Genomic DNA, 12967 nt, shown 5'->3' on the forward strand with positions numbered 1-12967 from the left:
GTACCTCAACATCTTGGAGATAATATTTGGACAAGGTTGAGAAGCTGTCATCCCACCAACTCCAAACCACCCGACTTCAAATGGCATGACAAAGTCTGTAAAGCTTGAAGCTCGCTTCACGTAGGAGGAACCGAATACGGCGACTCTCATGGTGGCTATAAAATAAAATCACAAATTTCACAGTTATAACAAACTCGAGGCAAATTATGTAATTAAATAATGATTACCTTTTTTGTCATCTATGATTAAAAAGCAGTTATCAAATTTAAAAAATTGCTATTATATATGATCTTAAAAAATGAACTTTTTGAAGTTATACTAATTTTGCTTTGAAATCAATTACCGTGTCGATCATAAACGGCTAATTGGTTATTAATTATGCCTTAAACAACCTCAAACTTGAAGTACGCTGGGAGTTCAAAATAACTGTTAAACTATATCATCATTACTGCTACTCCTAATTTAAATTTTGTTCGTACATCAATAAGACGATTAACTCTCATTACCGCTTCATACACGAATTCGTAATCGATGACGCAGAAACTGAGTCCTATATTTATATATATAGATTAATCACAATGTTGTCAAAGAAAGTTGGAAATCTATTTAATTCAGTTTGTTATCGAAAAGTAAATACAATAGGACTTTCAAAAATTCCCGTGCGTGTAGATTTGAAAGACACAGCCCTCAGTAATGTGTCTTTAAGATAATAAAGTGTGGAGAAAACCTACCCAAATAACAATAAACCTGTTTTAAGTGATCAGGGAATACATCTCACATGCATGTCCATGTATAAGGTCATTGTAGCGATATATGTATTCTACGAAGAGGATACGAATAGGAATAATAATTTAACACCCCCCCCCCCAGCCCAATAAAAATGTTTTAAAAAACCGTAACGACAGCCACTACAAATGTATATCGTCTGATGAAACACGACGAATTATCATCACGTTGAGTTTCAAACAATACATAATAGATTGGATTTAATAAATGGTTTCAAACAAAGTTATCAATGTCTTGATTGTAGGGAATTCAGAGAGACAAATAGTTCGCTGTCTTGATAAATAGCTTGTCCCAATATCAATAATTATCAGTAATTACAGTACTTGCAAAACGTCCATAGTTTGAAATGAAACTGGATTTTTTTTTCATGATTTAAACATATTATAAGCATTCAGTGTACCTAAAAATAATACGAGCTTCAATATTAAACAACTTTAAATTAATGTTTATAGCATTTTGTTTGGAAAGGGGAGAAATGTCTCGCTGAAAACAAATGTAAATTTTTACTTCGTTATGCAAGACCAAAAACAGCACTGCTTATCCGTGTTTGATCCCGAGATCAAAACGAATGAATAAAAAATAATAATATTACACGCACATTTCTAGAATATTTCTGACAATTTAATTTTGTGGAGGCTTTCAAAGTGTCCTGCCCTGTTTTTAATCTAGATTTTTTAAAATTGTTGTGCATCGATCATATACATGTACCAAGTTTTTAAAAGTTAATACCAGTTAATATTGAATAAAAATCACGTGACTATTGTTAGTAGAGAAATATTGAAATAAGGGTTGTCGGCAGACTTATAGTATATTCTAGGAGAGTTCTGCCAGTAAAACTGTTGCCCAACTCTTGCCACGTGGAGGCATCTCCTGTTAAGAGTCTTTTTGTCGGTCAGCTGTTTTTTTTTTTTTTTTTTTTTTTTTTTTTTTTTTAATAAATAAATATATTATACTCTATTTAAATAAATAAATAAATAAATAGATATTTTTTTTCTGTAACATGTTAACCTAGATTTGCGCGAATGTGGCTCCAACTGGAAACCAGCTCATAAGGAGACAGGTCGTACCACATTTTCCCTAATGATGTGTTTGGCGCGAATGGTGGCTCCAACTGGAAGCCTGATCAGAGAAAAAAGGCCATACCACCATATACTGACAGTGTTTGAAAATTAATAAATTAATAAGCACGATATTGAACGCGTATATACAAGGATATTTTTCACGTTTTATCCGTTACTTTTTAAATTTAAAATCGACAATATAATACCATCCGGCGATTGCTGTTGCCAGTATCTCGATGTAACCATTAATCCACCGGGAAGAAATCGGTCGCAATATATTCCGTAATTCCATCATTACTCCACTACCCGAACCCGACACACGGCCCAACTGACGAACAGACCAGTTGTGCCTTACGCCCTCTGCGAATACTGACCTACCTTCCAATAAAAACATGACATTTTCATTTAAGTATACTTTAGGACACAATTTATGAAGGGTGCCTAGCAAATGCTTGAAGTGTGTTGAAACCCTTATTAAAGTCAAAAACATGTTAAAATTTTTGTATATTACAAAGGATAAAATATGACGCTGAATGAAGTAAGGTAAATCAGTGAATTGCTTTTGGTTTACATTTTCTGTTTCCGGAAAAATTTGCTTACGAGCCCTGACATAATCACTTGGTGTAAACTTTTTAGGGGGTCGCACGTTAGACCTTAATCGGACAGGTGATAATACTGGTGGCTGTTTGTCTAAATTTGAATCGTTTATCCTATCTGTAATTGGAGATAAAGAAGGTGGAGATAAATAAAATGATGAGTTAAGACTTGGGGGAAATAACCTGTCTTTCTCTGTGGAGCTCAGATTGTTTGTGTCGGAGATTGCTGTTGGGGAAAAGCGTTGCAAAGTCGGCGTTTCCAATGTTGGCGGAACAGGAGAATCGATGTGGTCATTTGCAGTCTGAAATAATTCGTTGTCAGGAAACGAAGCCGAAGGCCCTATGTTTACATGGCTGACCGGAGGAGATAACGAACTGTCGTTGGTGGATAGGTGTAGGTGGAGAATCGAATCACTAGAATAATCTGTTAGTTGAGGTTCAAGTTGAACTTCCTGTAACGAATAGTGAGAAAAATCATTACTGTGAACATTGTTATTATCTGTGTTGTTTTGGTTTGAGTTGAGATCCCTGTTTGGAATACACACTGTATTAACATTATGAAAATTAACTTCATTAATACAAATATCCGCCTGCGTGCCCGGTATCGGTTCTAACCTTATAAAATGAAACTCGAACTCATGGCCTAAATAAATATGTAAAAGATTTTCCCTATTTTGACGATCAAAAGGCAAAATGTATCTTAAGTCTGACTGGGAGCTCGACACAATACCTACTGCGATATTAAATGCGTTCGCGATGGCCGTGATGCAGATGTGGTCGCCCCATTCGGTACCCAGTATGCCCTCTAAATAGGTATCCCAGTCTAAATTAGGTACAAAGTGTGAAAAGCGGTCGCCTGCCGGTGTTTCAGGGTTCTCGGAGAGCCAGTTTACCACGATATCTCTAATATCTTGCTGATTAAGGTCGATTTGTAAATAATTAGAGAGCGATTGTGCAACTGAATGAAAGAGACAGCTACCGTCTTTAGGAATATCCCCAACGGGAATTAAATTTCGTTCAAGCGCATTTCGAACCAAATCGTCATGGGCTGTATCGGTTCTCGAGAGGCTCGGTCCTTTAAGTTGGTTTACTAAATTATCAGAAAGATAGAAATCCGATATATGCGGGAAATTATGGGAAGGCAGTGAACAGGGAACTTTGCTTTCGCGGCAACAAAATTTATTTAATTTGTGTACACAGTTTGGATCCGATTTTCGGGAGCATTTCTCATTGTTACACTCGCACAACGGATCAAGCCTTAATCGATGACGTTTTTGTCTTTTTAACAGTTCTTCGGAACGTGAAATTGCTGCTATGTTTTGTACATTTATCCAACGCGACACCCCACTGGAAAACCTGATTTTGTAAGAGAACGCGTTGTGTTTTGTGCCGATTATTTTTCCCCTTTCGAATCGCGGCCTAGCTTTATTGTAATTTTTCCGAGTTTGGGATTTTACGAACACTTCGTCGCCCACACTATAGACACTAACTTGATGTTTTTTGAAATGGTGCTTTATCATGGTTTTTTCGCGTTTTTTCGATGCCAGTAGGGCTGCCTTGCGAATGGCGGACTGCTTTTTCAACTCTTTCGAAACATTATTTGAAACGGTTGGTCCAAGACGAGTAGACTTACGCACACGATTAGATTCCCGTCCGTGATATACGTAAAATGGAGAAGCCTTTAAAGAGGAGTGATACTCCTCATTGCGCAACATCGCGTATTTTGATAAATCTCGAACCCAGTTCGAATCGCTTGTTTTAAGTAGGTCGTACTTAAGCTTTGATTTCCAGGATTTATGAGACGATTCAATTTTACCTTGACTTTGCGGGTAATACGGTCGGCTTTTGATAATTTGACAACCCAATACCTCGGTCAACCGGGTTACCGAACCATGGAATTCGCGACCATTATCACATTGTATGATTTTCGGCGGTCCTTCGCTTTCATAAATGGACTCCAGCGCGTCTGCGATTTCCGTGCTTTCTTTCGAGTTGAGCGGGCGAAGCCATACGTAACGACTGAAAACGTCTAGAACCGACAAAATATACTTGTACTCTACACCGTTATAAAATTCCGTGTGTCGCGACATATCAACTAAGTCAATTTGGTGGCGTTCTTGTATCGAAGTTGCACGAATCGGTTTAAGAGGAGCAACGTTATCGAAAATTGGATTGACGGACTGCTTTTCGGGAAGAGATTTAAGAGAGGTTTGAACCTTCCGATGTGTTACGCCGCTGAATACAGATTTTAAGCGATGTCGAATTTTTCGTGAACCAGCGCCCTTACTTTCCTCGAATGCCTGTTTCGTCGCGGAACTTATTTCACTTAACCTTAAAACCATTTTACCATCAACCAAAACACGTTTTTCTTGAGCTCCGGTCAATGGGTTCAGGCAATTGGCAACAGACAAAGGATGATTCTTTCTCCAGCGACGAATCATCCTTGCCGCATTTTTTTCTTCTAGTGTTGCCTTTCTTTCGTTGACAGTCCTTGTTCCTGAGATGATATCTGAAAAAATAATAAAATCTTCATGTTAACGGTTAAATGGAGATACTGAGTCTACTAGTACGAGGGTTGTCCAAAAAGTTCGCCGGACTGGACTGTGTAGTTTATGTATATAAAATGTATATTTAGATGACGCGCGTAAATTTTTGTGCATTGTTTTGAATTTTTAAAATTAAATAAATTATAATTACTTAAAGATTGATGCAAGCTTTTGGAAGTGCGTTGCGCCTTAAAAAGAAATGTAGTGTGGGTCCAAGAACACGTGAACAAGTCAAAATCTAAATGTTTGACGTTATAATGAAATGTGGTGCCATATTTCTGCCCCCTACATGCAAGATAAATTATGTTAACATGCAACATGATTATGTAGACATGCAACATATTTATGTCAACGTGTTAGTTTTAAATTATGTTTACATGCAAGTTACTAATTTTATAAAAATATGATCAAAATATGGGTAAATTTACTTACTAACGCCTGTATCTGACAATTAGATGCAATATGCAATGTAATTATGTAGACATGCGACTTATTTAATTTTATGTCAACATGCAAGATAATTATGTCAACATGCGACTTATTTATGTTAACTTGCAAGAAAATGATGTCAACATGCAACTTATTTATGTCAACATGCAAGATAATAATGTTGACATGCAAGATATATATGTATGTTGATATGCAAGTTATTATCTTGCATGTTGACATAAGATTAAGTTGCATGTGAACATAAATATCCTGCATGTCTACATAATATCTCGCATGTAAACATAAGTATCTGGCATGTTAACATAAGTATCTCACATGTTAACATAAGTATGTTACGTGTTGACATAAATAAGTTGCATGTCTAAATAATTAAATCGCATGTCGACATAAATATACCCTGCAGTTGAACATAATTAACTCGCACGTCAACATAGTTATCTCGCATGTTAACATACGTAAATCGCGTCTTCTCGAGCTCATAATTATGCTGCACCATGCATCTATGAAGTCAGATACGGGCGTCAGCACGGTATTGTACCCATACTTAAATTAAATTCCCTTAAAAGATTTGTAACTTACATGTCAATATAATTTATTTTGCATGTAGGGGGCAGAAATATGCCACCATATATAGAAATTAGCTTAACGTCAGACTACCCCGTGCGCTCAATCTGCGATCTTTAATGACCCCGATTTTTACAAAAATATTAAGTTTCATGAAAAAATGAAATCATTCTGACCTGGTTTTTCATGAGAAATATTTTAATATACAATAAATGCATATAAAACCATTTATTTTCACAAAAACCTCATAGTCCACGAACTTTTTGGACAACCCTCCTATTTTCATGGAAAAAAAAAACAAAATAACATACATGTATTACTTCACACATTATAAATTATTTTGGTACTTTGGTCACATTAATTTGGTAATCTGGGTCGTTATAGGTCATATGAAACATAGACATGAATACATTGAGTATCACGCGGTAAAAATATATTTTCAGTAGTATTTTTCTCGTAATATAGAATGTTATTATATGAAATTTTATGACGCAGGCGTAAGTTATCTCAGTTCTTTAACCAATTTCCATAAAGCATCAAAAAATCGGCTAATTTAAAACAACTTGCTATCAGAACACTTGTGAATTATTTAAACATGATAAACTAAAGAGTATTTATAAACAAAAATAGTTATTATAGATGTAATTCAAAGTCTATTCAGACTATTTTCATTTAAACAATAAAATGCTTTCTTTGTTTGTTCTTACTGGAATTAACGGAAGCAGCTGTCGCAGAAAAAATACATAATTACGCGGGTTATGTATTTTTTTTCTGCAATAGCTGCGAGCGTTAATTCCAGTAATAACAAACAAAGAAGGACAATTTATTGCTTACATTTATACCTGTTTAAATAATCATTTAAAGTAGGATTTAAAAGATTAATTATTGTATTAATGATGCGAACGTCTTTATACATTTCATTGGTGGAACAGTCACTACTCAAGAAATCTGTACAGGCGACATGCCTACTGTAGTTCATGCAGTGATTAACGCAATGGGTTTTCTTAAGAAATAAAGGAGAAATTATTCAGTGGATGTAAATATATCTCGGTAAACAACATCTAAATATCAGAAAAGAGAATACAGTGGTGGTTTCAGTTGGCAGGTATAAGTTAACGGAATTTTTCATAAATTAAACAAACAAGCATTTATTTTACAAAACGTTATTGAAGTTGTGATTATCATTAAAACAAGTTTATCTTTTAAAAAAGATAGGTGAACTAGCGCCGTAACAATTTTTAAACACAGGAAGGATCCGTGATCAAATGATTTATTCTGCTAAATTCTTTAATTTTTATCGAGGCTGGAAAGTGATAAACTAAAGTTATAATTGTTTTGTGAATAGTATTTTATGGACACATACGGGGTGTTGACCTATTGGAATTTTCGCGCAACGGAACATTTATGACCTTTACTACAGAGGAGGAGACTGTACATAATATTGAGAAGATGCCGATTGAGGCATTGTATGAGCTGGTTTAAGTATAGAATTTCTTTGCAATATAGGGGAGTTAAAAGGAATAAAGAAAATAACTCAAAATGTATGTTATATAAAGAAATCCAGAGAGTTCCGAATGTGAAGATGTGAAGTAGCGTGGTCCTTTTTGGTCATCTTTGCCAAGAAATGTTAGGTTAAAAGCCAAACACATCAGATTTTTTTAGTATATGTAAATAATGGATTTATTCGTTACTTTTTCGTGTAAATTCGTTTTTCTGTAATTTGTAAAGTTGGCTGAATTGACCAATCAGAAATTAGAGTCTATCATTGGTTGTGCTAAGACGTAAAAAAAACTCCCTTGACTTTGTTTAGAACAATCATATAATGACTCAGGCTTTTCCGTCAGGAAAAAAAAACACGGAAAAATTGAGCTACAACGTGATACAACGAAATTGTTGTCGTATGGTCTATCTATAGTAGTTTTCACAGTTTCCCAGAATGCACGACCGTGAAGCAGAGCATGCGTATTCAAGGAATTTGGACTAACGTTGTCGAGAGCGCTTGCAACAAAATGTGCAAATCCTTTATGTTTATTTCCGATCTCAATTTAATTGAATTCATAGTTATAGAATGGTATCGAACCCGATGGTAAAAGAAAATCAAGGAGATTATCAAAAGTGGGCTGTGAATAATGTAAAGCAATTCTGAATATGTTCTATTTCCAATACTGGAACCCTCCAAAATAGAGGCGCGTTTAGTCGTCTGAATGGGACAACAGGACGTAGGGTAGAGCACAAAACATGCCGATTTCAATCTAATTAAGGTATTCATTGTAATAATGAAGGGAATTTGACCAATTTTTAAGTAATTTTAAACCAGCTAAAACGTTAGAAAACGATAAAAGTGACCTTGACCTTATAGATTTTTATACTTATTGAAAAAACTTTATCATTGGTTTACTTTCAAATTAAACACTTGTTTTCCAGTGAGAATACCCTATTTTTGGTACAAATTAATCAAAGTTGCATTTAAGAAAAGTTTAATCTTTGCTATGTTGCCATACAGGGGCATCAGTGTTTCACAAACACATCTTGATTTCATACTTTAATTAAAAGGGTGTTTATGCATACTTCCACTAAGAGATTTCAGATATGAAGTCTTTATCTTTCTTGGCGAATGTTAAAGTCTGCGGACAATGAAACAAACAAACAAACAGACAGACAGGACAAAAACAAAATATTCTCGGATCTATCGATCCGGGCGCATAAAAACATCCAGTTGTAACAGAATATGTCTTTTTTTTTTAACATTACCGTAAATGATGCGGTATCTTTCATCCGATATTGGTCTAATCGTCCCATCGATTGGTGCTCCTAAGGTCCTCCACCAAAGGGAAATGATGCTGATTATTAAAAGAAGCCTAAAACAGCAAAAATAGGACATAACTAAAAAATAATAAAAGGCAAATGATCTACATACTTAATAGACTCTCACTCGTTGAAAACAAGTAAGAAAGAATTCTCGAAATCGGGTATTATCCGAGATTTCAAGTATAGCCAACGAAAGAATTCATAAGATATAAATAACAGATATTTCAGTACCAGTGATAATTTTCAACTTTTGCAGAATTGAAGTTGAGAAGCAAAGTAAAAGATGACGTGCGACGACGAACACAAACAGATAGCAAAAGGTCCTTGTAACTCATATGACCCACTAAAATGTTGTAGGTTAGCTAGGATAATGTAAAAATGTCATCCCTCGAAATGCCTTGTTGACATCGACTTTGCCTTGGTCAACGGTAGTTTTCTCGAGATGACATTTCCGCCGTAATAACCTAGCTAATCTGCAACAAATTAATTGTTCTAGCATCACTGGACTGCACAGGTCCATTATTAACACCCAAAAGGTTTTGTAAACCAAACATGGCTGTTATGATTTTCAACTCTTGCAGAATTGAAGCTGTGTAGCAAAGTAAAAGATGACGCACGACGACGAACACAAACAGATAGCAAAAGGTCCTTGTAACTCATATGACCCACTAAAATGTTGTAGGTTAGCGAGGATAACGTAAAAATGTCATCCCTCGAAATGCCTTGTTGACATCGACTTTGCCTTGGTCAACGGTAGTTTTCTCGAGATGACATTTCCGCCGTAATAACCTAGCTAGTCTGCAACAAATTAATTTTTCTAGCATCACTGGACTGCACGGGTCCATCATTAACACCCAAAAGGTTTTGTAAACCAAACATGGCTGTTATGATTTTTTAAATTATTATTTATAATTATTATCAATCAATCTTTTGGAATATGATAGGCGGTATATGCTGTATAGATGTGCAATCAAGTTTTGGAATTTAGTATCATTCTAGGGGCAAAATGAGGGTAAAATCGATTTTTTTTCCTACGAAAACTCGATTCCCAGAACCTCTCTGACAATTTATGCAGTAGCCTAGTCATCTTTTGGAAGAGGATTGGTGTCCTACATGTGTGTAATAAAATGTTTGGTATTATCATTTTCACCCTGGGGTCAAAAATGACGATTTTTTTGTGCAAAGCATACTAGTTCCCGAAATTCTCCCATTATTTTCTGCAGTAGCCAAATCATCTTTTGGAAGTTGTTGAATATGATTTCGGTATTTTCATCTTCACCCGGTAGGGGAAGGCTCATAAAGTCCCTGGTTCCCAGAATTTCTGTTACATTTTATATTTTATGCAGAAACTTAATCATCTACTGGAAGATGGCTGTCGGAGTCCAGTTGAGGCGCAAAAAGGTTTTGGAATTTTCATTTTCATCCTAGATCAAAAATTGTTCTGCATTTTTAATTCACTTTTTGTATCATGGCAACATCATTCATGGAATTCAAAAACTGATAAAGACTAAGTCAAATGCATTATTTAAGCACTGAATTCATATTTTTGGCTGTCTTCGGTCCTATAACACACCTGGCCGTGCCAACAAATTGAATACCGCGCATTAGTGCGGTATGATAAATTTTGTCGGCACGGCCAGGTGTGTTATAGGACCGAAGACAGCCAAAAATATGAATTCAATGCTTATATTTACATTCTCTAATTTTCCTTCTTCATAATTGCTTATTTCGTTTATCTTATATGTGAATTTAACGACCTTCAAAACTGACGCGGTTAATAGACGTAAGAGCCGTTTGTGACGTCAGATGACGTTGCAAAGTTAAATAACACAAACAAACATTGCGAGGAAAAAAAGTGACAAATTAATTTTAAAAGCACGTTTGTAGTATTTTTACGTTAATTTAACAGGATTATAGTTTTTAATTAAATTGAGTCCAAACATTGTGCATTTTGGTGTTCCCAGATTATAGAAAATGCATATAGTTCCTACTGTGTATTCTAACGCGCGGTGACAAGGTTTTGTGTGTGTTATAGAAATTTGAATGTCGTGGATTTCTAATGAACTTCATAAGGAAAAATGCATGAAATGTAAATATTAAAAGATATTTTTTTTATTTTGCATGAATCATTGAAATTGAACCAAAACTATGGGAGGAGTAGCAGTTGGAATGCATTTCACAAAAAATATTTTTATTGACCATCGGAACAGTATCCAAGAAAGTCAAAACCCGATACTAAATTAAACAGAATTAAGTACCTAGTTTAGTCTACTTGTACTCCAGGTGTCAATTAAAAAGTTGCATATTATAAATGAAATATGTAAAGATAACGAACTGTATTCGAGCTCAACAGTCCATTTAAAGCTGAACACGACTAGTAAATAGGCATAAGCCATTTTCGATATTTTAATCTACGATACATCATAACAGGGTATACTCTTCCTTACACCTGAACGCCTTATTGACACGGGTATCAGCGAGGAATGGCGACCCGTGTTCATGCTGGTTATCTTGCATTACTTTTGTTTTCATTTTGTTGCAGTTACGCATATATTTGTGTTTGTTGGTATACTGCACTGACCTGTGCAACTGTTGTAAGTGTCTTTGGTATCTTACTTTCCTGCATTGGAAGAAGTACACCGTTATTTTTGTCGCTACTGAGTATTGTAAAGGATACGTCTGTGTACACCGGTGACAATTCCTAGCACTAAACAAAGTGATTCGCTCTTTTTATAGGGGTCTGCAGATATAGCGAGAGCTCGAATAAAAATGGCGGAGACGTTCCTTTTACGGATCGTGTTCAGCTTTCACATTAGAGAATAGCAGTGGAGCGAACACGGAGCTCCAAAAAAGGGAGGTGGGACCATGTGCCATGAAGGATTGAGAATCCCCTGCCGACCGGTCACAACTGCCGTGTGTCCTTGTTGGAAAAAACGGAAAAATCTGTAAACTCAGTATGTACATAATGGCCTAATAATCAGACTGAAAAAGTCAGTCAGCATTTGCCTTATTGATAAATTGAATTTGTTAACAAGGTCATTGTATCGACCATAGAACTTCGAAATAATGAATTGAAATTAGACTGTTGATATTCTTGCTTCATCAACTTGTTAAGCATTTACTGTAGCTCTCTGCTTGAGAAAGTTTGCCGATTTACCCGCCGTCTTAAGTCGCTCACTTCGAACTTTTTTTCTTGCATTTTATTCTTTTCTCTGATTTAAAACTAGTATCCGATCATTTACTATACATTTTACTCCCATTTTTAAGCAATTGTATGTTCTTTGAAAGATATTTTGAAAAAAGACACTAATGTTAATTTAACAACCAAGCTCTATGATTTTAACTTTTCTGTCGTCAACTTCCCTTACCTATGCAGCAATATACCTTCATCACCTGCATACGGAGTTTACATACCTTAGTTGATTCGAAACGCAAGAGCATGCTCTACGTATGAACAATTTCCAAAACGAGGTAAATTATTGACGAACAAGTTGATGAAACAAGCCTATCAGCAGTGTCGTTTAAAGTCATTATTTCGTAAGTTCTATGGTCGATACTATGACCTTGTCTGCAAATACAATTTATTAAGTCAAATGCTTGCTGACGTTTTTCATACTTATTGTAAGTCCATTATTCATACACTGAATTGACGACGGATTTTCCCGTTATTTCCCGATCATGACAAGGAGCACACGGCGGGTGTGATTAGTCGGCAGGGGATGCTCACAACTCCATGGTACCTGATCCCACCTCTGATGTTTTGGAGGTCCGTCTTTGATATGCTTCTATTTTGTATAGTATTATGGACTTTGATATTGAATACTGTTCGTTATCTCCATATCCTTCATTTTACTTACGAAATCCAACATGAACATCGGAATGGAAATATTGTAAACCGCGGCATTTCGAAAACATAAAGGGATGTTTAGAACCGTTGAATGGCAAATAAAGTATCCAGAATAGTTGTGAAACACATGTTTTATTATCAGATATCATTCGTAACGCGGGGGAAACTTGAAACTTTTTAACGGAAGACCTTCTACTGATTCTGAAGATTAAGATTATTCTTATTATTCTTTTTTTTGTTTTCTTCCTAGACGCCAACTTTGAGGCCTCATATCTCACTCAATTCTCAATGGATTTTGCTCAAATTTTA

The 12967-nt window shown here is 35.5% G+C and overlaps 1 protein-coding gene across 1 annotated transcript; it reads right to left on the reverse strand.

Moving 5' to 3' along the window:
* Positions 1-1785: 1785 nt before the first annotated feature.
* Positions 1786-8844, reverse strand: LOC134263334 (uncharacterized). Its single transcript, XM_062745670.1, has 3 exons — positions 8755-8844; positions 4791-4952; positions 1786-2895 (listed from the first exon to the last, which is right to left on the reverse strand). Exons 2-3 carry the CDS (start codon positions 4791-4793, stop codon positions 2020-2022), a joined length of 879 nt encoding a protein of 292 aa, XP_062601654.1. The 5' UTR covers positions 4794-4952; positions 8755-8844; the 3' UTR covers positions 1786-2019.
* Between the last annotated feature and the right edge of the window lie 4123 nt (positions 8845-12967).

The sequence above is a fragment of the Saccostrea cucullata genome, unplaced genomic scaffold, assembly GCF_032062105.1.
Source record: "Saccostrea cucullata isolate Sc308-1 unplaced genomic scaffold, CSIRO_AGI_Scuc_v1 ctg11359, whole genome shotgun sequence".
NCBI classification, from domain to species: domain Eukaryota; kingdom Metazoa; phylum Mollusca; class Bivalvia; order Ostreida; family Ostreidae; genus Saccostrea; species Saccostrea cuccullata.